This window comes from Ochotona curzoniae, unplaced genomic scaffold (genome assembly GCF_017591425.1).
Source record: "Ochotona curzoniae isolate NIBS_2020 unplaced genomic scaffold, NIBS_Ocur_1.0 scaffold_4701, whole genome shotgun sequence".
In the NCBI taxonomy this organism is placed as follows: Eukaryota; Metazoa; Chordata; class Mammalia; order Lagomorpha; family Ochotonidae; genus Ochotona; species Ochotona curzoniae.
Window position 1 is genome coordinate 48890081 of NW_024467122.1, and position 21477 is coordinate 48911557.

General features: G+C 57.1%; 1 protein-coding gene across 1 annotated transcript; it reads left to right on the forward strand.

The window, feature by feature from the left end:
* The first annotated feature begins 1784 nt into the window (after nt 1–1784).
* DISP2 (dispatched RND transporter family member 2) lies at nt 1785–20296 on the forward strand. Its single transcript, XM_040968437.1, has 11 exons — nt 1785–1855; nt 6602–6865; nt 8324–8487; nt 8531–8738; nt 13884–14210; nt 14451–14480; nt 14644–14767; nt 15009–15124; nt 15306–15433; nt 15726–15823; nt 17042–20296. Exons 1-11 carry the CDS (start codon nt 1785–1787, stop codon nt 20294–20296), a joined length of 4785 nt encoding a protein of 1594 aa, XP_040824371.1.
* Nucleotides 20297–21477: the final 1181 nt, after the last annotated feature.

Sequence of the window (21477 nt, forward strand, 5' to 3'; positions counted from 1 at the left end):
AGAGGATGAGCCCCTGCACCCATGTAGAAGACCTGGAAGATACTCCTGGCCCCTGGCTTTGGCCTGGCTCAACCCCCGCTGTTACAGCTATTGGTGTGGGAACTAGTAGATGGAAAATTCTCTGTCTCTCCCTCTTTCTCTCTGTAACTCTTTCGAATAAGATAAATTAATCTAGGGCGCAGGCATTTATCTCAGCCATAAGGACACAGCTAAGATAAACATACTGCAGTGCCTAAGTTCCATTCCTGGCTCCCACTCTGGACCCCAGCTTCCTGTCCTGCAGATTCAGAGACAGTGGTGATGGCTCAGGGGGAATTGAGTCCCTGTCCCTGACAAACCTGGACTGGGTTTCTGGCTTTTAGCTCTGACCCTGACTATGGGCATTTAGGCAGTGAGCCAGCAGTTGGGAGCTCTGTCTCTTAAATGAATAAAAAGTAATTAATTCAACGCAGTTCAAGGACAGCAAGCTCTCCCAGAGTCTTGACAGCAACTGTGGAAGCAGGGCTGGGTTTGGAGGGTCTGCTTTTCTTGTTGCCCTGGACAGCCAAGCCCCTGTGCCTCACTGCAGACAGAAGCCCTGGAGGTAGCACAGTCAGGCACCACGTTGCCAGGGCAGCCAGCGTGGGGAGTGGAGTGAAGGCAGGGGCCTGAGACCATGCACGATCCCTTTCTTTATCTTAAAAAAAAAAATGTAATATACAAACAAGAGAGAGAAGACTAAGTACAAATATCTACCATAGCAACCAGAGCTGGTTATTACCCCGCAATAACTGACTCCTTCCCTTATTCAATCACCAAGGGTTTTACGGGGTACCTGCTGACAGCCAGGAAGATTTCCCAGGGCCAGGTGACTAAGAGCCACCACAGGCCCTCTCCTTGGAGGAGCACAGAGTCCAGTGGGAACAGTCCCCGGAGGCAGGAGAGTTGGCAGCAGGGATGCCAGGAGAGGAAGGGGTCAGAGTTCTTTGACTGTGGCAAACAACACAGGGCTCACAGACTCTGCAGTAGGGAAGGAGCTGCAGCCTGAACTCCAAAGCCGCTCACTCCCTTTCCCATGTCTAGCCTCACCTTGAAGTGGACTCCCAGGATCTCACTGGACCCCCAGGCCAGAACTCCACCAGGTCTTCCACTAAGGGCATTATTTCTTCCCCCACCTGCTGGGCTGGTGAAGTCTGTAGGAGTCTGGCTGGGGGTTAGCATGTGTGAGAAGCAGCATGGGAAGTGGTCCCTGCACAGCCTGGCTTTCAGCGGGAGCTCCCTGTAGCTGGGGACCCCACCTTGGTTATACAGCATCTCATTACAGATGAGTCTGCTAATAGTTTGTTCCTTACTCTGCCCTTCCCCACCCACATCCTACTTCCAAGGCCCTTTGCAGATGACACAGATAAGATTAGTTTATCCTTCCTCATTGCCCCCCATTACCACCTAGCCACCACCCCTGCCCATGACCTTCCAGGGCACATGACTCATCCTGGCCCCTCCCAATTGCGTACAAATAAGACCTTAGGACAGACAGCACCTCACACTTCCCACCTCAGCTCCACTCGGCACTCTCAGGTAAGCAGCTTGCTCTGCAAGCTTTGGGCAGAGGGCAGCAGGGGCTCTGCAGCATGTGGTGCGTGACTGTGAGCGCGTGGTCTCTCTGAGAAGGGTGTGTGCACTCTAATTGAACCGAGCTGCTCCCGGTGCCTCCGTGTCTGTGTGGGTGTCGTGCATCTGCCAGCGCTGTCTGTCTCTTGTCAGTACGATGTGTCTGGATGCTGGGTGGCTGTGCACCTCCCGGCATGTCGACCCGTCTGCCCTGTGCACACTCCTCGGCTCGGTCCCTGCACATCTCCACCCTGGGTTCTAATTGGTGTGCAGCCTCAGCCATGCCAGGCAAAGGACCTTAGCCAAGAGTTGCAGGGACTGCATGAGGTCCAGGCCAGTGCTGCCAGCTCCTGTCCCTGAACATTTGAGAGCTATTTTTTCTCCTTCTTCTAATCCAGATCCTGAAAACCCTGAGGGCTTTTCTCCTGTTTGTTTTAAGATTTATTTGAAAGACAGAGTGAGAGAGGGGAGAGGAAAATGCATCTTCCATCTTCTCACTGGTTCACTTTCTAATTGGCCACGACGACTAGGACTGGGCCAAGTGGAAACCAAGTGCCTGGAAATCCATCTAGGTGTCCCACATAGGTGGCAGGGGCTCAAGCACCTGGGGCGCCCTCCACTGCTCTCCCAGGCACATGAGCAGGGAGCTGATGGTTTCTTCCCCCGGCCGTCCCCTCAAGTCCATAACCAGTTGTCTATTAAGAACCTCGTTACTTAAGATGGAGGGGGCAGGGATAAGAAGGACTGTGGGCATAGTTCTGAGGCTGAGTCCAATCGAATGTCTGTGGGACAAGAAGCAGCCCCTTAGAGCGGATGTAGCAAGCAATGCAGCAGACTGCATCTGACAAGCAGCTGGGACTGTCCTATGGGGGGAGGGGTGGTAACCCTAGCAACAGGTGCCTTTGTGTATCAGAGAGCCCTGCGGGGGCAAGTGTTTAGTCCTGGTTCTCATATTATGTTCTGATTTGAGAGTCAGACAAGAAAATGAGCATGGTGTGTGTGCACTGGGTCCACTCTGGGTTATCTCTTGTATCTTGCATGCAAAACCAAGTAAGATGAAGCCAGACCTTCATCTAATGAGAACCTTACAGACAAATGACAAATTGGCTCAGACCCCCAGTGTCCTGGTAGAAAGAGGAAGGAACAGGCATCTAGGACCCTGGCAGAATTTCCACTCACTTGGGCTGCAGGGACGAAGACCACGGACACTGTTAGGTGACCAGAGACCCTTGCTTACCACCCCAATTCTGCCCTTGCCTGCCTGGAGGCACCAGTCTCCCATCTCTGGGTCAGGTGTTCACCCAGGGACAGATGGCACCAAGACCTGGCACACACAGGCATACAACGTTAATAATTAACGTGATTGGGATCAGCTCAAGGATTACTGAGTTAACACATGATTCTAAGGCTGGCGGTGGGTGGGGGTATCAGGTTCAGGAGTCCACTGTTTAGGGGCTGACACCTGGGATTGGCTTGTCACCATCTGCTTACCGTACAGGAGACCCGTCCACGGTGTCCATTTAACACCTGGGCCTGACACCTGGCATGCCAGCTCCACACTGGGTGCCAAGCCAAGCCCCAGGGAACAGTCTGAATGCTTCCATGCACTGGAGGAATTGCATGTGTGCATCCCTGGGAGGGAAGAGGGAAAGTGATGGGGATTCAGATTACAGCCAACTGAGATGCTATCTGTTGACCTGCAGGTTTTCCTTGCTTCACTCGCTGGTTGCTCTTGCTCCATAAAAGATGCACCCAGGTAAGCATGGTGGGTGGGGGACCATGGGGATGCAAGAGGAAGAGAGGAGGGAAAATAGAGGAGGATGGGCAGGCAGCCAGACGGTACCTGCCAAAATCTGTGTGTGTGTGTGTGTGTGTGTGTGTGTGTGTGTGTGTGTGTGTGTGTGTGAAGGCAGAGGTAGGGCCTTAGCTGCTGTAGCACAGAGTCCACCCAAGGGGATATGTTCACTATCTGTCATCCCATCCAACCTCTGACCGCAGGAGTACAACAGGCAGGTGCTTCTCTGGTTGCACACAGAGGTCTGTAGGAGTTGGGAGGGTCACATCCAGGGGCAGGCCACAGAGGTACCACCAGGTCTGGAACCCAAACCTAGCTCTCAGCAGCTGTGCCTTTGCACTTCCCCCAACCTACACACACAAAGGGAACTAAAAATCACCTCAGGCTTAGGACAAAGCCCTCAAAGGAGCAATTCAGGATCTCCTCAGCTGGTCACAGCAGAAATGAGCCCACAGGCCCCCAGCAAGGAGGATTTCCCTGACGGAGGTGGCACGGGCAGAGCCAGAGACAGTTCCAAGGGGGAGGAGGCAGGCACGAAGGCCTAGAGCTGGGAGCAGAGGCTCGGGTGCAGGAGTCAGCAAACCTCTCTGGGGGCTGAGCAGAATGTGAGGGGCAGTCAGGGGACTTGGTGGGGCCCGTGCGTTGGAAGCAGAAGCACAAGAGGGTTTGGCTCTGCGTGTGGCTCCCTCAGGGTTGCAGAACTCAGCCCAGGTTGGGAGGGCAGAGGACAGACAGGGCAAGGACAGGAGCACATACCCCTTACTGGCCTCATGCCACCTGCTGGCCCAATGCCGCCTGGGTTGGGGTGGGGTGCCTGGAACCAGCCTCTGCACACAAATGTGCTTGCATTGGATCTCAATGCGCACCTGTCATTGGGAGAGTGAATGATGGCATGGTTGTCAGGCGAGTGGCCAAACCTGAGGAGCTGGAAGGGGATGGAGCAGGTGGTTAAAAGTGCCAGGCAGGAGCCAGGTGTTTTCAACACAGAACAAAATGACCAAAACCCTTTCCCTCCCACAGGTCCCAAGGTAGGAAGTTGTCCAGTTCTCCGCTCTCTTGCTGTGTCCTCTGGACCCCAGCCTCCAACCTGAATGTTCTACAAGCGGCCTCCACTTCCCCCAAATGAAGAAAAGAGAGCAGGCTCAGGCCCCAGGCCCCGGGAGGCGGGGGGCGGGAAGCACAATGCTGCTTGCACCCACCTCTGCTGCTGCAGCCTTCTCCTTGGCATCTCCTGTTTTCCCATCTGCCTCCTCCTTTCCCTCACACCCCCTCCCTGCCCGGCAGCCTGTCCTCCCTCCCGCTGCTTCCCCGCCTGTCCCTGATTCTCTGCCTTCCTGCCTAACCCCATGGCATTGCTGGGTGGCTGGCCGGCTCCCAATGGCCCTGTGGGGCCCTCTGAAGATTGCTGTCTCTCTCACTCCTCTCACCCCCCAGCAGATTCAGCTCATAGGCCTGGATCTGTGACCCCTACCTCAAAAAGAGTCATGGGAGCAGAAGTAACCTGGGAGTTACCCAACCCCAGCCTGTCTTTAAAAGGGGCCCCAGATCCCCCAGTGTCTGAGCACAGAAGTGAAGTGTGTGTCTCTCTTCCCTGGCCCTGCAACAAGAAGCAAACAAAACCCCACTGGTCTTGGGGCCTCAGAAGCTGGTCCAGCCAAGACAGAAGCTTAAACTGCACTGTTCCCAGGCCAGGCCTTTCACTTGACTTTTTTTTTTTTTTAATAGTGGAGTGAAACTTTTTAAAAAGATCTTTCGTTTAGATTTTTGTTTTATTTTTATTGGAAAGCCAGATATACAGAAAGGAGGAAAGACAGGGAAAAATCTTCTGTCCATTGATTTATTCCCCAAGTAGCTGTAACAGCCGGAGCTGAGCCAATCCAAAGCGAAGAGCCAGGAGCCTCCTCTGGGTCTCTAATATGCGTGCAGGCTCCCAAGGCTTTGGGCCATCCTTGACTGCCTTCCCAGGCCACAAGCAGGGAGTTATAAGGGAAGCGGAGCCACCAGGATTAGAACCGGCACCCATATGGGATCCCGACACAAGCAAGGCAAGGACTTTAGCCACTAGGCTATTGTGCCAGGCCCAAGATCTTTATTTCTTTATTTTATTTGAAAGGCAGAAAGACAGACAAAATGTTCACAATAGGCAGGACCAGGCTAGGCTGAAGCCAGGAGTCTAGAACTTAATTCCACATGGGTGGCAGGAACCCAAAGAGCTAAGCCATCACCTGCCGCCTCTGGAATCAGAAGCAGAGCTGGAGCTCAGCCCGCAGGACTGGGACATGGGATGGAGGCATCCCAAGCAGCATTGTGCCTATCCTGACCAGGCATTTACTTCTCACTATATTCTTTCAGAGTTACTTATATTTTAATTTAAAGGCAGATTTACAGAGAGGAGAGACATAGTCAGAGGTCTTCCATCTATTGGCTCACACTCTAAAAGGCCACAGCAGCCAAAGCTGAGCTGATCCAAACCCAGAAGCTAGGAGCTTCTTCTGGGTCTCCCATATAGGTGCAGAGGCCTAAGGACTTGAGCCATTGTCTGCTGCTTTCCCAGGCTATAAGCAGGAAGATGGATCAGGAATGGAGCAACTGGGACAGGAACTGGTACCAATGGGATGCGGGAGCCAGCAGGCAGAGGATTAGCGTGTTGAGCCACTGTACCAGCCCCAATTATTATTCTTGATTTCTTGGGCCTGGCACATGTTCAGCATCATGGGCTCACACCCATTCTCACACAACCAGGCACCTCCTTTTTCTTGGCTCCTGTGTCCCTGTGGGCCCAGCTTCCTGGCTCCCCTGCCCCCGGGTCCCTAGTCCTCCCCTGCTTCCCTCGGCCTCACCCTCCTCGCTGCTACATCTAGTGAGTCTCAGCACAACAACGTGGCAAAGCTTCAAATCACCCTGCAGGTGCTCCAGGCAGAGGGCTCAGGCTACGTCTAGTTACAAACTAGCTGATGTCCAGCTAGTTTGCAGCCAGCATGCAGAGAAGCCGCCCAGTCTCCCCCTGTTGTCTGCTCATTGCTCTGGGTTCAAGGCAAAGGAGGCCACGCTCACTCACTTGACACTTACTTGCTTGCCCTGTTGCCCAGCCCAGCACCGCAGTCCATTGCCAGTGCCTAGGAATCCTGAGTCCCCTGGGGAGGTGGGCAGAGGGAGAGTTAATCTCAGATCAGTTGGCATTAACCTCTGACTCACTGTCTGCTTGGCTCTCCACAGGGACACTGTGCTGGCGGCCATCCTCCAGGCCACTGTGGGCTACCCCCTGGCCATGGCCCAGGACATTGTCAAGGAGGGCACCCCCCAAAGCCCGGTGGACACCACCCTCCTGGCCATGGCCCAGCACACCCTCCTGGCCCACACCCTCCTCATGGCCATGGACCTCCCCACCACCACCACCACCACCATGGTCCACACCATTGAGGAGACAGAAGCAAACAAGCCAGAAGAGGAGGCACCTGAGCAGATCAACCCACGGGGCTGGCGGGTGGCCCACTCGGCAATCTTGTCTTCCTAATAAATAGCCTGCAGAAGGCCATATCCCAGTCATCAGAGAGCCTGTCTTCTTTCAAATCTGCCCTGGCATTTGGGGGGCCCAGTGCCTCTGACTCCCCCATGGTGGAAAAGGGGCATGCAGTCTGGCCGTCTGGCGTGGGGCCCAGTGGCATCCACAGGATGCAGGTCCCTATACAAGGGCTGTTTGCCTTGCCACTCCGTTCCCCTCCCATCAAGGCACCTCAAGTATGGCCTGGTCACCTCCCTTTCCCCCTTCCCAGAGCTGATGGGCCATCTGCACATCTCATTCTGTGGAAGCCTTCCATGGCCCCTTACCACCAGCAGGTTTGTCTACATTCCCTAAACTTTTCTATAAAGTTTTTTTTTTTATTGGATATACAGAGAGGAAGATCTTCTGTCTGATGATTCACTCCCCAAGTGAGCGCAACGGGCCGATACTATGCCGATCCGAAGCCAGGAGCCTCTTCCGGGTCTCCCGCGTGGGTGCAGGGTCCCAAAGCTTTGGGCTGTCCTCGGGCCACAGGCAGGGAGCTGGAAGGGAAGCGGGGCTGCCGGGATTAGAACCGGCGCCCATATGGGATCCCGGGCGTGCTAGGCGAGGACCTTAACCACTTGCGCCACCGCGCCGGGGCCCAACATTCCCTAAACTTTTCAAGGCTTCTGTCTCCTACAAGTCAAGTATGTCCTACCTCCAGTTTCAAGCTCTGCGAGCCAGCAGCAGCCCTGCCATCTCTGTGATCCCCCAGGGCCTCTTAAGAAGAAGCCTTCCCTTTCTTCACACGGGCCTGCCCAATGGGCAGCCATGTGGCAGCTGGCTCTTATCCTCTCCAACCCACCCGAACGCGGCTCAGGGCAGACCTACCAACTTCTCCACGCTCTCCCACTGCATCCTCTGTGACTGGTGGATGCACACATCTCAAGGAAACTACAGTCCAAACGTCCCTTGAACTCCAACTTTCTTCCCAGTCTGACGCCTTCAGCCAAGGCACTCCTTCTGTACCCAGGCCAGGCCCTTCTGGCCTACACAAACACCATATCCCGTCCGGGCCCCCAGGCATCATGTCCTCTCGGTTCTGGCTAGGCCACTCTCCAGCCAGGTCCATCCAGGGGCCATCACACCCAGATGTGCTCTGCCCTACACATCCTCCCAGCGATCCCCCACCCCCACCCTCACTCCAAGAACTGGAGCCAGCAAGCGTCCTGGCGAAGGTGGCAAACCCTGGGTTCCCGCCAGGCTGAGGTGGGAGCACCAGTGGAATCTCAAGGGTCTGCCTTCTCTCTCTCTTGTCCCCACACTCGGCGGTCTGTTCCAGGTAGAAGCTGATGCCTGGCCTCACTAGGGAGGCCAGGAGGGCACCCGCCATTTCAGCCCCTCAGTGTCAGGCCCTACGGAGCGCAGGTCTGTATACTCCGCTGTTTTTCGAGCTGCGAGGCTCTGAGTGAGGCCCGGGGCCCACAGCCCAAGCCAGAGCAGCTGGGCGGGGGCGCCCACCGCGCCAGCGCCGCGGGCCCCCTGACAGCCGGGCTGCAGCAGCGCCAGGCGCCGCCCCTCTGGGCAGCTGCGCCCGGCCCCGGCGCCACGCGCATTGGTTGGGCTACTTTTCAGTCCCGCCCAGCGACCGGCCTTGGGAGCTGACGCCTGCGCACGAGTTCGCCGCCACCACCGCCGCTGCTGCCGCCGCCGCTTCAGCACCAGCGCCCGGACAGCGGCGCCGCCCACGGGCATGGACCGCGGTCGGTGCAACAGCGGCGGCAGCGGACGGGCTTCAGGCCCGGGTCCGGAAGGGAAGCAGCGGCCCGAGGAGGAACGCTTGGCTCCAGACGGCAGCTCCCCGGACAGGTACGCAGACCCAGCTCGCAAACCTTCCCAGCCCCTCCCCTCCCCCCACAGGTAGCCCAGGAGCCGCCATATGTCACCCCATTTCATGCCCCTGCTTGGGGCGGGGGTTGGGGGTGCGGGGGTCCATCACGCTCCCGGCCTCCCTTCCCGCCCCCTCGTGTTGCTGGGTTTATTCACTTGCTCCCCGACCCGCATCGGGTGCTGGCATCCGATCGCGCCCATTGCCTTCCGGGGTGGGGGGGACCTGCCCCACCCACTGTTCCGTACCTTTCCTCAAAGGCCCCATGCCCCTGTGCGCGCGCCCTTGGCCTCCCGCTCCCCCTGCGCTCCCCAGGTCCTGGCCCTGCGTCTGTTCAGGATGCCCCAAGCCCGCAGCAACCTCAGTACGGGTCCAGCATGTCAGTGTGCACGGAGACGCGCATGTTCGGCTGATGCGAGGCTGGCCCAGGCGGGTATCTTGGGGAGGGGAGGGCAACCACATCAGGTCCATCCCCAGCAGTCGCTGGCCATCCCTGCATCGCCCGGGGGCTGTGGCTGTGTGTGGGTTGGTGTCCCTGCGTGTGTGGTTGGCCACTGCTGTTCCCAGGGGCGGCTGAGCTTGCCGGCTCTGAGGCACAGACCCTCGAGGTCTACAGCTACCCCTGAAGGAGCTGCTGGTGGGACAGGAAGACCCACTGAGGGTCTCTGGCCTAACCCCTTTACGCACCCTATGTGTGAGGCTCCACAATCCCTGTGGCCTGTCTGGCTCTGCATCCCCCAAAGCCCCTCCTCAGACATGACATGGCTCTCTCCTGCCCGAACTGGAGAAAAAAGAATTATTGACAGGTAAAAAGCAGAGCTGGATGCTGTCTGCAGGCTGCCCCAGCTACAGTGTAGTTCTAGCCCTCGGAGACAAGGAAAGCCCCACAAGTGTGGAGAGCTACTCCCCTCTGCTGTGACCCCAAGAGCCCAGGAAGGTGAAAGGCACAAAGCCCTCTTCAGCAGAGGGATCTCCAGGGTGGATTTGTTACCCCCAGGGGGCTGGGAGCCAGTCTGGAGCAAGGCCAGGGCAAGACAAGGAGAGTGGAGGATCGCGTTGTGCCCTGGATACATTTATGTTGTCCAGGCTCAGTCCTTCCCATGCCCAGATACCACTTGCTGTTTTACAGAAATTCTCAGGGACCCCAGTTCCTCCTTTCCCCAGAGGCCAGGGATATTAATCTGACACAGAGACTCCAACCTGACTCAGAAAGCAGAAATGCTCCTGCTGAGTTTGATGGCACACATGCTGCAAACATAGTGGCTGCAGAGACCAGTTCAGTGTTTTCAAAATGACCTTCTTGTTTTCCTGATGGTATAAGCTGAGCTGCTCCCCATCCATCCTGGCCCCTGCACGGTGAGCCTGCAGATGGACTTGGACGAGCCAAGCTGGGCTGTATGTCCGGGGAGCTGGCAGCCAGGCCCTGCTGACTGGAGCTTTGGCCTGCTCTGTGAAGTCTGCAGCACTGCTCTGCATCCCCCTGCCCGCTTGCCTGTCTGCTTGGTCGTTTGGCTGCCAGTCCAGCAGGCCCAGGCAGGCAGCCCAGAAAGTTACTCATCCCAATCAGGGGTGGAACTGAGAGGGAACTGGGGAAGCCAGGCCCAGGGTGCTTAACTGCTTGTGGTTATTGGGGTCTCCAGAGAGCCGTGGGCAGCAGGGGCTGCCAGGAGAATGTTTTTCCTTATGAGAGGTTTGGAGGCTGGCATTTTTCATTGGGAAGGTTGAGAAAAAGACCTGGTTCTACAGCAAATAGAACATGGAAGTTTTCAAATTCTGCTGCATTGAAACTGAATGATGGGACTGTCAAGGAAGAAGAGATTGGGGGCAGCTGATCCTAGGTCCCTGAAGATGACCAGAATGAGTTGATGGGAAAGAGCTGGGACCTGGGAGACACCAGTGGAAGCAGACTGCTTGAGGCGAGGGTCACCCTCAAGCGGAATTAAGGAAGGGGCAGACTAAGGGCTCTCACTTTCCTCCAGCACCCTTGGAAGTGCTTGCTTCACCTGACACAGGAAACTGCCTCTCCAAAGAGGGGTCTGGCTCCCAGGACAAGCCCAGTGCTCAGTGCTGCTCTCAGGCTGTGCGCAGCTAGAACGGGCTTCTCATATCCACCATGGCTGCCCATTCTCCTAACTCAGAGAATGGAGGGGAGTGAAGGCTAAGTGATCATCCTCATACCTTCAGAACCCAAGCCAGATCAAGCACAGTACATGGCAAGTGCTAAAAAGAGAAACAGAGAGACATTCACCCAACTTTATTTTGGCCCACAGGGACTGGCCTACAGAGTTCCTTATCTCCCAGGACATCAGTAACTTCATGCAGTCATTTGAAGCCTTGCTTTAAAACAACATTGGTCAAATTGCTATTTTTCTACATGTTGCATTAGTAAATACCAGTGATTCAGATCATGAGGGCAAATTTTGATGCCAGTTTTGGACCACACACACACACACACACAAAAGGAAAGCCCTGATAATTAAATACATAGTGAGGTTCTCAATGTGTGTGAAGTTCTGAAATGGAGGTTGCATTACCTGAAGCACCAAGAGGACAAGCTGGAAATGCAAATGCACTTCGGAGGCACCCGCTTCCCACAGCCCTGAGTGTGAAACAGACGTGTCTTCCTGTGCCAGGTTCATTGTCAGACCCCTCACATACGTAAGCTACCTCAGGCCTGAGAGATGGACTGTGTCACCACGGCCTCCATAGAGAGGATGCTAACATTCAAATTCGTGTGTCTTTCCTGAGGCTCCAAAACTAAAGGGTGATGCAGTCAGGAGCCCACTCCCCCACTGTTACTGTTTTTGTCCTGGAGGGTCATCCCATCCCAGACTGTGAGGCCAGCCTTCTAGAGATACCGTGCTCCTCTGTGAGCAGAACTCAGCCGCTGTGGGTTATGTCTCCCTGCTGCTAAGGCTGGAATTCCAGTCCCCAGCTCCCTGAACACTGCTGCAGGAAGGGCTAGATGCTGGGATTGGCTCTGCTGAGCCCTGGCTCTCCCATAGAGCTATGCAAGCTCTGGGAGACCTGGTGAGCCAGACAGGACAGGAGAAAGGAAATAAGGCTATACCAGGGAGACCCAGCCTGGGACCTTTTGGTCCCAATTCTGTTCTGTAGCCAACCTTGCCCAGCCTGCATGTGGCAGTCCTGCCTCTGAGAAGACACCCCATCTCCTCCAGGACTGTAGGAGCAGGGCTGGGTCTGTATGCAGAGTGCTGCCCTGGTGAGCAGCACGGAGAGATGAATCCATTGCTGATTCCTTCATGGCCTATTCCATGGGGGTGATGAAAAGGCAGCAGTTGTCTTCGCAAAACTGCCTGATCATCCCCATCCCTGTCAAAGTCTGACCCTCTCCGGGCTCCCTCAGCCCTCTGTGATTTCCTGTCTCACACCACTCAGAATGCTAGCCTGTCCACGTCTCACCCCCAGTGGGTGCCTACAGGGCGAGGACTGGGTCTTACCCGTGCTAGCCCCACTCTCAGCGACCAGTTTAGCTCCCAGGATTCATCCAGCAGCACTCCCTGGGCATCTTCTGTGCGCATGGTGTCATTCAATACACTGAAGATAGAGATGAGCTAGTGCATCAGGTTCCTGTTCTCCCACTATTCAAATACCATATGAGAGACAGGTGAGAAACACGACAGAGGTAGGGAGGGTAGTTAAGTCACTTTTTTAAAAAAAGATTTACTTATTTTTATTGGAAAGTCATATTTACAGAGAGGAGAGACAGAGGAAAATATCCTCTATTGGCTGGCTCACTCCTCATGTGGCTGCACTGGCCAGAACTGAGCTAGTCTGAAGCCAGGAGCCAGAAACTTCTTCCAGGTCTCCCATACAGGTGCAGGGTCTCAAGGCTTTGGGCAATTCTCCACTGCTTTTCCAGGCCACAAGCAGAGAGCTGGATGGGAACTGTAGCAGCCAGGATACAAACCAGTGCCTGTATGGGACCCAGGCACTTGCAAGCTATCGCCCCATTATGTTGCTTCCTAACCATACCAGAGTGCCTGTTTTTGTCCTGGCTCCTGCACTTGCAATCCAGCTTCCTGCTAATGTACAACCTGAAAGGTACCAGGTAATGCCCCAAGTACTTGAAATTCTGCCACCCATGTAGGAGATGCACCCTGAGCTCTGGGTTCCTGATTTTGGCCTCTTCCCGTCCTGGTTATGATACAGGCATTTGGAGAAGGGACTCAGAGGATGAAAGATATCTGTTTTTCAACTAAAAAAAAAAAAACCTTTTAAAACATGATAACTCTCTAGTATTTGCTTTCAGAAAAATGCTTTAAAAAAGATAAAGTATGGAAAGGGGTAGAGACCTACTGGATGACTATTTTAGAGAGTAGTCAGGGACGAGTAAAAAGATAGGCAATTAACTGGGAGAAAGCCACCCAGGCGAAGGGGTGAGAAAGCTCAGAGTTCTAAGGTGGAAACAAGAGTCAAGAGAGTAAATAGAAGCGCCAGGACTGTGACTAGGAAGTACTGAGCTCAAGGTCCAGTGGCTACCTCTCACTGTCTGAATCTATAGAATGAGAGATAGCTGTTAGACCTAGTGGGTAAGCTACTGGTTGGGACGCCTACATCTCATATTGGGGTACCTGGTTCAAGTCCCAGCTTCACTGCTGATTCCACCTTCCTGCTTATGTGCACCCTGGGAGGCAGTAGATGATGGCTTCAGTAGTTGAGTCCCTGCCCTGCATATGGGAGATCTGGATTGAATCCCTGGCTCCCCACTTCAACCTGCAGCCTGGTCCAGCCTGTCTGCAGGAGCAAATTAGCAAATGGAAGTTCTATCTCTCCAAAATAAGTATAAAAACAATAAACAATTGATTTTTTAAAAAGCCTATAAAACAAGGACAATGCTTGCCTTGTGAGATTCCTGTAAGGAATAAATAAATAATTTCTAGAAAAGCATGTTCCATGTCTGACTCAGTGCCTGACATGCAGGCAGGCATGAGTACATGACTGGATGAGGGAATGGAGACCAAGAAGTAGGCTAAGGGTGCAGACTAAGCCCTTCTCTGTGTCACCTCTCTCCCAGGACTAGTACAAAAAAACCCTGTTGAATAATGCTGTGGCATGGGACAGCCCACCGCTGTCCTCCACCCTGAATTCCCTTCTCTCCACAGGTCCCAGATCAAAGCTGTAGCCCCTGAAGCAAGCCCAGAGAGAAGCTGTTCCCTCCACAGCTGCCCCCTGGAGGACCCCTCCAATTCCTCAGGACCCCCACATGCCAATTCCATCTTCCAGCCTGTGGGTCCAGCCGGCCCCTTGGCCCCTGCCCACTTTGCCTATCCCCAGGTGCCACAGGACTACCAGGGGGGCAGTTCTCTGCTAGGCCCGGGTGACAAGACAGCTCTCTGCTCCCATGGCTGCAGCTTCAGCCACTCCCCTGTTCCCTCCCAGCTCGATGGGGCCTGGAAACCACCCTTGCAACACCATGTGGTCACCGTCAGGTAAGCCAGAGCCAGCAGGCCACTGCAAGGCTTCATCCCTAGGCACTGCACTCCTTCCTTCCCTGGTAGAGAAGGCACCCCAGGTGGGATGGGAAGGAAGGGTGGGCATTTGGGCATCACACTATCCTAAAAAGGTTAATATCATTTTCCACTATCTCCCTCAGCACCTCCCGCTCCCCACTGCTACTCCCTACACACACTCGAGGACTCTGACAAGCAGATGTCTTTTTTCTTTTACAGGCAGGAACAGGCCTTCCAGATGCCAAAGAGGTAGGCCTGGGCCTTCCCTGGACCCCTGGGGTGACCATGACAGGCCTAGTTTGCTCTGTTCCATGTATCCTCTGCCCCTACCCACTCTCAGTACACCCTAAGGTTACCAGCCCTGCTCTCACACCCAACCCCAACTCAGAAGGGCTCCTTCCCTCTTTCCCAGCTACTCCCAGCTGATTGCCGAGTGGCCAGTGGCCATGCTGCTGCTGTGCCTGGCCGTCATCCTCTTCTGCACCATGGCTGGACTGCTGGGGAGCCGGCCGCCCGACTTCTCCGACCCCCTGCTGGTGAGGGGCCCAGGAAAGGGAGGGACTCCCACTCAGCCACCCAGGGACAAGCTGCTTGAGTTCAGTCTGGGGTGGGAAGTTGGTGTGGTGTTGGCATGGTCCATCTGGAGGAAGGGTAGCAATGGTGGTTGGAGGAGACAGCAGAGAGGTCACGTACCCACAGCCCAAGCACCCACAGGGGCAGCCCAGCTGGAGCACACTGGCTCTGCCCACCTGTGTGTCTCTGCCCTTCTTCCTCCAGGGCTTTGAGCCTAGGGACACCGACATTGGTCGTAAGCTGATGGTCTGGAGAGCACTGCAGGCCCTCACAGGTCCCAGGAAGCTGCTTTCCTTTTCCCCAGACCTGGAGCAGAACAGGTAACAGATTCCCATCTTCGCGCCATGGGTTGGTGGGAAACGGAGGCAGAGCAGGGTCTGTAGCAAGGGGACATCAGGAGGGTGACTCCCCAGAGGGACAGAGGGGCTTGCTGGGGCTCACTGGGGAGTGGGTTCTGACCTCCTCTGAGCTCTCCACCCCTAACAGTGCCCTCTGTCTCAGCTCCAACTCCCATGGCACTCGGGGCCCCACACCCGGAGTTATTGCCCAGGCGAACATCGTGCGCTCTCGGAGGATGGTGGAACCCCCAGAGGAGAGGCAGGAGGAGAGCTTCTTCTGTGGCCCTCCGGGTAAGCTGCAGCTTGGCCAGCTCCTTCTCTATTGGATGGGCAGGCCCAAATCAAATGTGGACAGAGAGAAGGAAGGCAGGAGGCTGGGTAATGGCTCAGAGGTAGGGTCAAGCTGGGTGGGGGTAGGGATGGGGGTGCTCCAGGGACAAGATTATGTCTCCAGCACCAATTTCTGGCTCCTGAGAGTCTGAATGTCACATGGTCCTGGGAGTGAGTAGAGTAAGCATGTTCCTGTTTGTGGGCTCCAGAGCTGGACCCAGGGGCTTAGCTCTGGGGTGGGGATGTGTTGCAGAGAAGAGCTATGCAAAGCTGGTATTCATGTCCACCTCATCGGGCAGCCTGTGGAACGTGCACGCCATTCATTCTATGTGTCGCATGGAACAGGACCAGGTAAGCTGGCTGGTGGGGCTGCCAGGACTCCTGGGAGAGCTGAGGACACACGGCACCCAATCCCAAGAGAATCCCTCCGAGCCAGGACTGCTGGGGGCAGGGGAGCAGCTGGGGAAGCATGTTCCTGGCTTAGACAACAGATGCAACCCTGCCGAGATAACTCAGGTTGGGGTGGGGCCCCAGGGCCTGTTTCTGGAAGAACCAACCTCCAGGTACCTCAAAGAGAGCCCATGCAGGGGAGGGGTAGTAAGGCCAGTCCTGAAAAAGAGGCTTCAGCCCAGGAAGCCGGCACTGCAGACTTGAAGGCCCCAGCTCTCCCCAGTCCTAGCAGCATCCATCTAGTTACGCTGGTGGGACCCATGATGGGAGGTTTCCTGCTAGAAACAGTGTGAGAAGCCACTTCACAGCCCATGCCTCCCCTTCCCCTGATGGCCAGATACTGCCAAGAGCAAGTGTCCTGCAGGCATATGCCTGGACCCAGGGCCAGGACTGCCTGGTTTCTGTCAGGTTGGCTAACCTCAGTCCTGCCTTGTCTGTGTATGGTGTTTTCTTCATGGGAACATTGGGATGACAAGGTAGAATGGGAGAAAGGGGGAGGATAGCCTAAAGGCAGGCAACAACAAGCATTCCATAAATGTTACTGTTGGCATCACGAGGGTAGTGGGCCCAGGACCATGCAGCCAGTTAGTGTAGGGCAGAGTCAGTGCTGTCTGAACTATACCAGCTATCACTGTATCAGCAGCAGGGTGAGAGAAAAGCTGGGGGGCCGAGGGGGGGCGAGGTACGGGACCTAAAAAGGAAACAACTCTGGCCCTAGAGGGTTGAAGGCAGGCCGTGGGGTTCGGCAGTGACCCTCACCCTGGAATGTTCTGGCCTGTCTTTGTTTTATTTCTTGCTTCCAGCTCCCTAGAGCCCTGACCCTGTTCCTTCTGTGGCTGCCACATGTGTCCCCTCCACCCCCATCCTGGGATGTATGACCTGTAAAGGCCCCTAAGGGCAAGGTTGTCCAGGCCACAGCCACGGACAGCATCCCAGAGCCTGCTCTCTGACGGAGTTGGGATGTGGCTGTTGGCACTGGGCTGGGAGCCAAAGAAGGCCAGTTCTGCAGGGCTGTCTGAGCATCTGCTTGCCTGTGGGCTGCAACCTGCAAGGAGGTGAGAGGGACCTTCCCCTAACTACCCCCTCCCTGAGCTCTCTCCTGCTGTGTGTGCCCTACAGATCCGCTCCCACACCCGCTTTGGGGCTCTGTGCCAGCGGACAGCAGCCAATGAGTGCTGTCCCAGCTGGTCTCTGGGCAACTACGTGGCCGTGCTCTCCAACCGCTCTTCCTGCCTGGACACCACTGAAGCGGACACGGCCCGTATCCTGCTCCTGCTGCGGGCCTGTGCCCTCCACTACCACCGGGGAACCTTAGTGCCCTCCTGTCTGGGCCCTAGGCATGCCCGCTCCCCAGGCTGCGCCCAGGTTCCCCCAAAGTGCACACAGAGCAGCGCCATCTACCAACTCCTGCACTTTCTGCTAGATCGAGACTTCCTGAGTCCCCAGACTGCCGACTATCAGGTACCCTCCCTCAAGTACAGCCTGCTCTTCCTGCCCACCCAGAAGGGGGCCTCCATGATGGACATCTACCTGGACGGCCTGCTCACGCCCTTGGCGATTTCTGACAACTACACGTCCATCACAGGCATGGACCTGGGTCTTAAGCAGGCGCTGCTTAAGCACTACTTGGCCCAGGACACAGTGTACCCTGTGCTGTCCCTGGCTGCCATCTTCTTCGGCGTTGCTCTTTACCTGCGTTCGCTGTTTGTCACACTCATGGTGCTGCTGGGGGTGCTGGGCTCCCTGCTGGTGGCCTTCTTCCTTTACCACGTGGCCTTCCGCATGGCTTACTTTCCCTTCGTCAACCTAGCAGCCCTGATCCTGCTTAGCGGCGTATGCGCCAACCACACACTCATCTTCTTTGACCTGTGGCGCCTCAGCAAGAATCAGCTGCCCTCTGGGGGGCTGGCCCAGCGCGTGGCCCGCACCATGCACCACTTCGGCTACCTGTTGCTGGTCTCCGGCCTCACCACTAGCGCGGCCTTCTACGCCAGCTACTTGAGCCACCTGCCAGCCGTGCGCTGCTTCGCCCTCTTCATGGGCACAGCTGTGCTGGCACACGTGGCACTCACGCTGGCCTGGCTGCCCGCCTCCGCCGTGATCCACGAGCGCTATGTGGCGCGCGGCTGTGCGCCCCAGGGCCCGTGGGGCCGCAGCGCGCCTGGGCGCCTGGTGCTGGCATTGCACCGGCGGCTCCGCGGCCTGCGCAAGGCAGTCGCCATGGGCTCGCGCTTGCTCTTCCAACGCCTGCTGCCCTGTGGCGTCATCAAGTTCCGCTACATCTGGATCTGCTGGTTTGCCGCGCTGGCAGCAGGGGGCGCCTACATCGGCGGCGTCAGCCCGCGCCTGCAGCTGCCCATTCTGTCACCACCCAGTGGCCAGGTCTTCCGGCCCAGCCACCCCTTTGAGCGCTTCGACGCCGAGTACCGCCAACAGTTCCTGTTCGAGCAGCCCGCAGAGGGCAAAGGTGGCCGCATGCCCGTTGTTTTGGTGTGGGGCGTCCTGCCCGTGGACACAGGCGACCCACTAGACCCTCGCAGCAACAGCTCCCTGCTGAGTGACCCTACCTTCTCGGCCACCGGCCCCGATGCCCAGCGCTGGCTGCTGGCCCTCTGTCACAGTGCACGGAACCAGAGCTTCTTCGGCCCGCAGCCCGGAAGCTGGCCCACTGTGTGCTTCGTGGAGGCCCTGCAGCGCTGGATGGAGAGCCCTGGCTGCGCCCGGCTGGGGCCCGACCTCTGCTGTGGCCAGTCCAGCCTGCCCTGGGCCCCGCAGCTCTTTCTGCACTGCCTCAAGATGATGGCTCTGGAGCAAGGCCCTAATGGCACCCGCGACCTGGGACCTCGTTTTGACGCGCACGGGGGCTTGACTGCTCTGGTCCTACAGTTCCAGAGCAACTTTGAATACAGCCCAGACTACAGCCAGATTCACCACTTCTACACCGAGGTCAGCCGCTGGCTGGCCCTGGAACTGGGCCTGGCCCCTCCCGGCCTCCGTGGCGGATGGTTTACCAGCCACTTGGAACTGTTCAGCCTGCAGCACAGCCTGACCACAGAACCGGCTGTGGTGCTGGGCCTGGCCCTGGCACTCGCCTTCGCCACCATGCTGCTGGGCACCTGGAACGTCCCGCTGAGCCTGTTCTCCGTGGCAGCCGTGGCTGGCACAGTGCTGCTCACCGTGGGGCTGCTGGTCCTGCTTGAGTGGCAGCTTAACACTGCCGAGGCCCTCTTCCTCTCGGCATCCGTGGGCCTCTCAGTCGACTTCACTGTCAACTACTGCATCTCTTACCACCTGTGCCCACACCCTGACCGCCTGAGCCGCGTGGCCTTCTCGTTGCGTCAGACCAGCCGCGCCACTGCCGCGGGCACTGCGGCCCTGTTTGCAGCCGGCGTGCTCATGCTGCCGGCCACGGTGCTGCTCTACCGCAAGCTGGGCATCATCCTCATGATGGTCAAGTGTGTCAGCTGCGGCTTCGCCAGCTTCTTCTTCCAGTCCCTGTGCTGTTTCTTTGGGCCCGAGAAGAACTGTGGGCAGATCCTCTGGCCCTGTGCCCACTTGCCATGGGACATTGGAACCGGGGATCCTGCTGGGGAGAAGTCGGGCCACCCTCGCCAGGGCTCAGTGGGAGGGGGGTCCGGGTCCTGCTCAGACCACTACGAGCTGCAGCCTCTGGCCCGGCGCCGCAGCCCCAGCTTTGACACCAGCACGGCCACCAGCAAGTTGTCCCACCGGCCCTCGGTGCTCTCAGAGGACCTGCCACTACATGATGGCTCCTGCTGCTCCCGGCCCCTGCCAGCCCCTGTCTCCCCCAGGGAGCTGCTGCTGGACCACCAGGCAGTCTTCAGCCAGTGCCCAGCCCTGCAGACCTCCTCCCCCTACAAGCAGACCGGCCCTGGCCCCCAGCCCCCAGCCAGGCCAGAGTGCCAAGGGCAGAAAGATGAGCCCCTGCAGGAACCCCCAGAAGCCCCACCCCAACCCCCCAAACCCAAGGCTGAGGAGCTCCCTGATGGCCTCTGTTCCTCAGCCAGCACCCTGGAGGGGCTCAGCGTCTCTGATGAGACCTGCCTTAGCACCTCGGAGCCCAGCGCTCGTGTGCCAGATTCTATGGGTGCCTCCCCAGACGACCTGGATGACACTGAGCAGCCGGTCCCTGAGCGGGGCCAGCTCAATGGGAAGCGGGACACCCTGTGGCTGGCCCTGAGGGAGACGGTATACGACCCGTCACTGCCCGCCTCCCACCAGAGCAGCACATCCTGGAAGGGTCGGGGTGGGCTGGGAGATGACAGCCCTGTGGTGTTGCCCAACAGCCAACCTGATCTGCCTGATGTTTGGCTACGCAGACCCAGCAGCCACACCTCGGGCTACAGCAGCTAAGAAATTTCCCCGAGGGGAGGTGGCACCAGGGCTCAGGCCCTCCACCCCTGGCAGGGAAGGCTGGGACAGGGGCAGCACCAGGTCTTACCCCAAATCTACGAGGGTCGGTCCCCCAGCCCCACCCTACCACCAGCTGAGGGTTTGAAACCCTGCCCAGTGCTCCTGCCTTGGCTCTGGTTGCTATTCAGTCTTCTCATCTGGAGGCTTCAGTAGGCAGAGCGTCAGTGGACACACCCAGCTGCCCTTGTGACTGTGAGTACCTGTGTGTCCCCTGTAGTACCAGCCAGGAACCCTCCTCTAGAAAGGGGAAAGGTCAGATGGGAGGACTTGGCCCCCATTCCCCATGATGGGAGGCTGAAGGACCCCTTCCCCGGGATCCTGTTGGGGTGCCTCACTGACCAGCATGGCCCTCAAGATCCTCCACAGCCTCCTAGGTTTCGTTCCTGTCATGGGCTTTTAAAGGTCAAGGGCATGGCCCTGCAAGGCCTCTGTACTGAATGGCCCTGCCCTCCTCATGGTCACCAGGCCGAGAGGAGCTGGTTGTGGGAGTGCGCAGTGGGTGGGCGGGGTTATCAGCCTCAGAGCATCCCTGGGGGCAAGCAAATATGGGTGCTGTCCCATGTTATCACATGACAGCAGTTGTGCATGTGTCCCTGGTTCTCTCAGTACCCCTAAAGGCGACTGCATCATGCAGAATAGCCTGTAGCCAGTCAGCTTCTTGCATTCCAATGTCAAGGTAAAGACACTGCGACTGAGTGAGGTCACTGGTTTATTCCATGTCCCAACGTTCCCCTGTGCCCATCAATGGCAGAGTGTATTCCTCACTCACTGCACTTTCCCCAGGCTGCCCCCAGGGCCACTGCCCTGCTATTGTCTTGTCCCTATGCTGCTCACACCTGCTCCAGTGTCTCTGAGTAAATCCTCCCAGCTCCTCCTCTTCATCGCCCCAAGTTTTCCCTCCACATGCCCTGGTGGGGTGTTGTGTCTGCTCTGGTTCTCTGGGGTTTCATAACTGCAGTGTGTGGAGGGACCCCACCAGGTGTGCTCCCGAGGGGAGCAGAATCCAGTGGAGGGAGGAACTCTGGAACTTGCCTGCTAGGGGAGTGCATGAGTCTGAAGCTGTTCCCCAGAGAGGGTCCCCACCCCTGCTTCCAAGGACAGGGCTCTCTGCGGGACTCAAC

Coding starts and splice junctions, on each gene's coding strand:
- DISP2 (XM_040968437.1), top strand. CDS start 1,785: ATGTCGACCCGTCTGCCCTGTGCACACTCCTCGGCTCGGTCCCTGCAC. Junction 14,481..14,643: donor GCCTTCCAGATGCCAAAGAG/GTAGGCCTGGGC, acceptor CCTCTTTCCCAG/CTACTCCCAGCTGATTGCCG. Junction 15,434..15,725: donor CTTCTTCTGTGGCCCTCCGG/GTAAGCTGCAGC, acceptor GATGTGTTGCAG/AGAAGAGCTATGCAAAGCTG.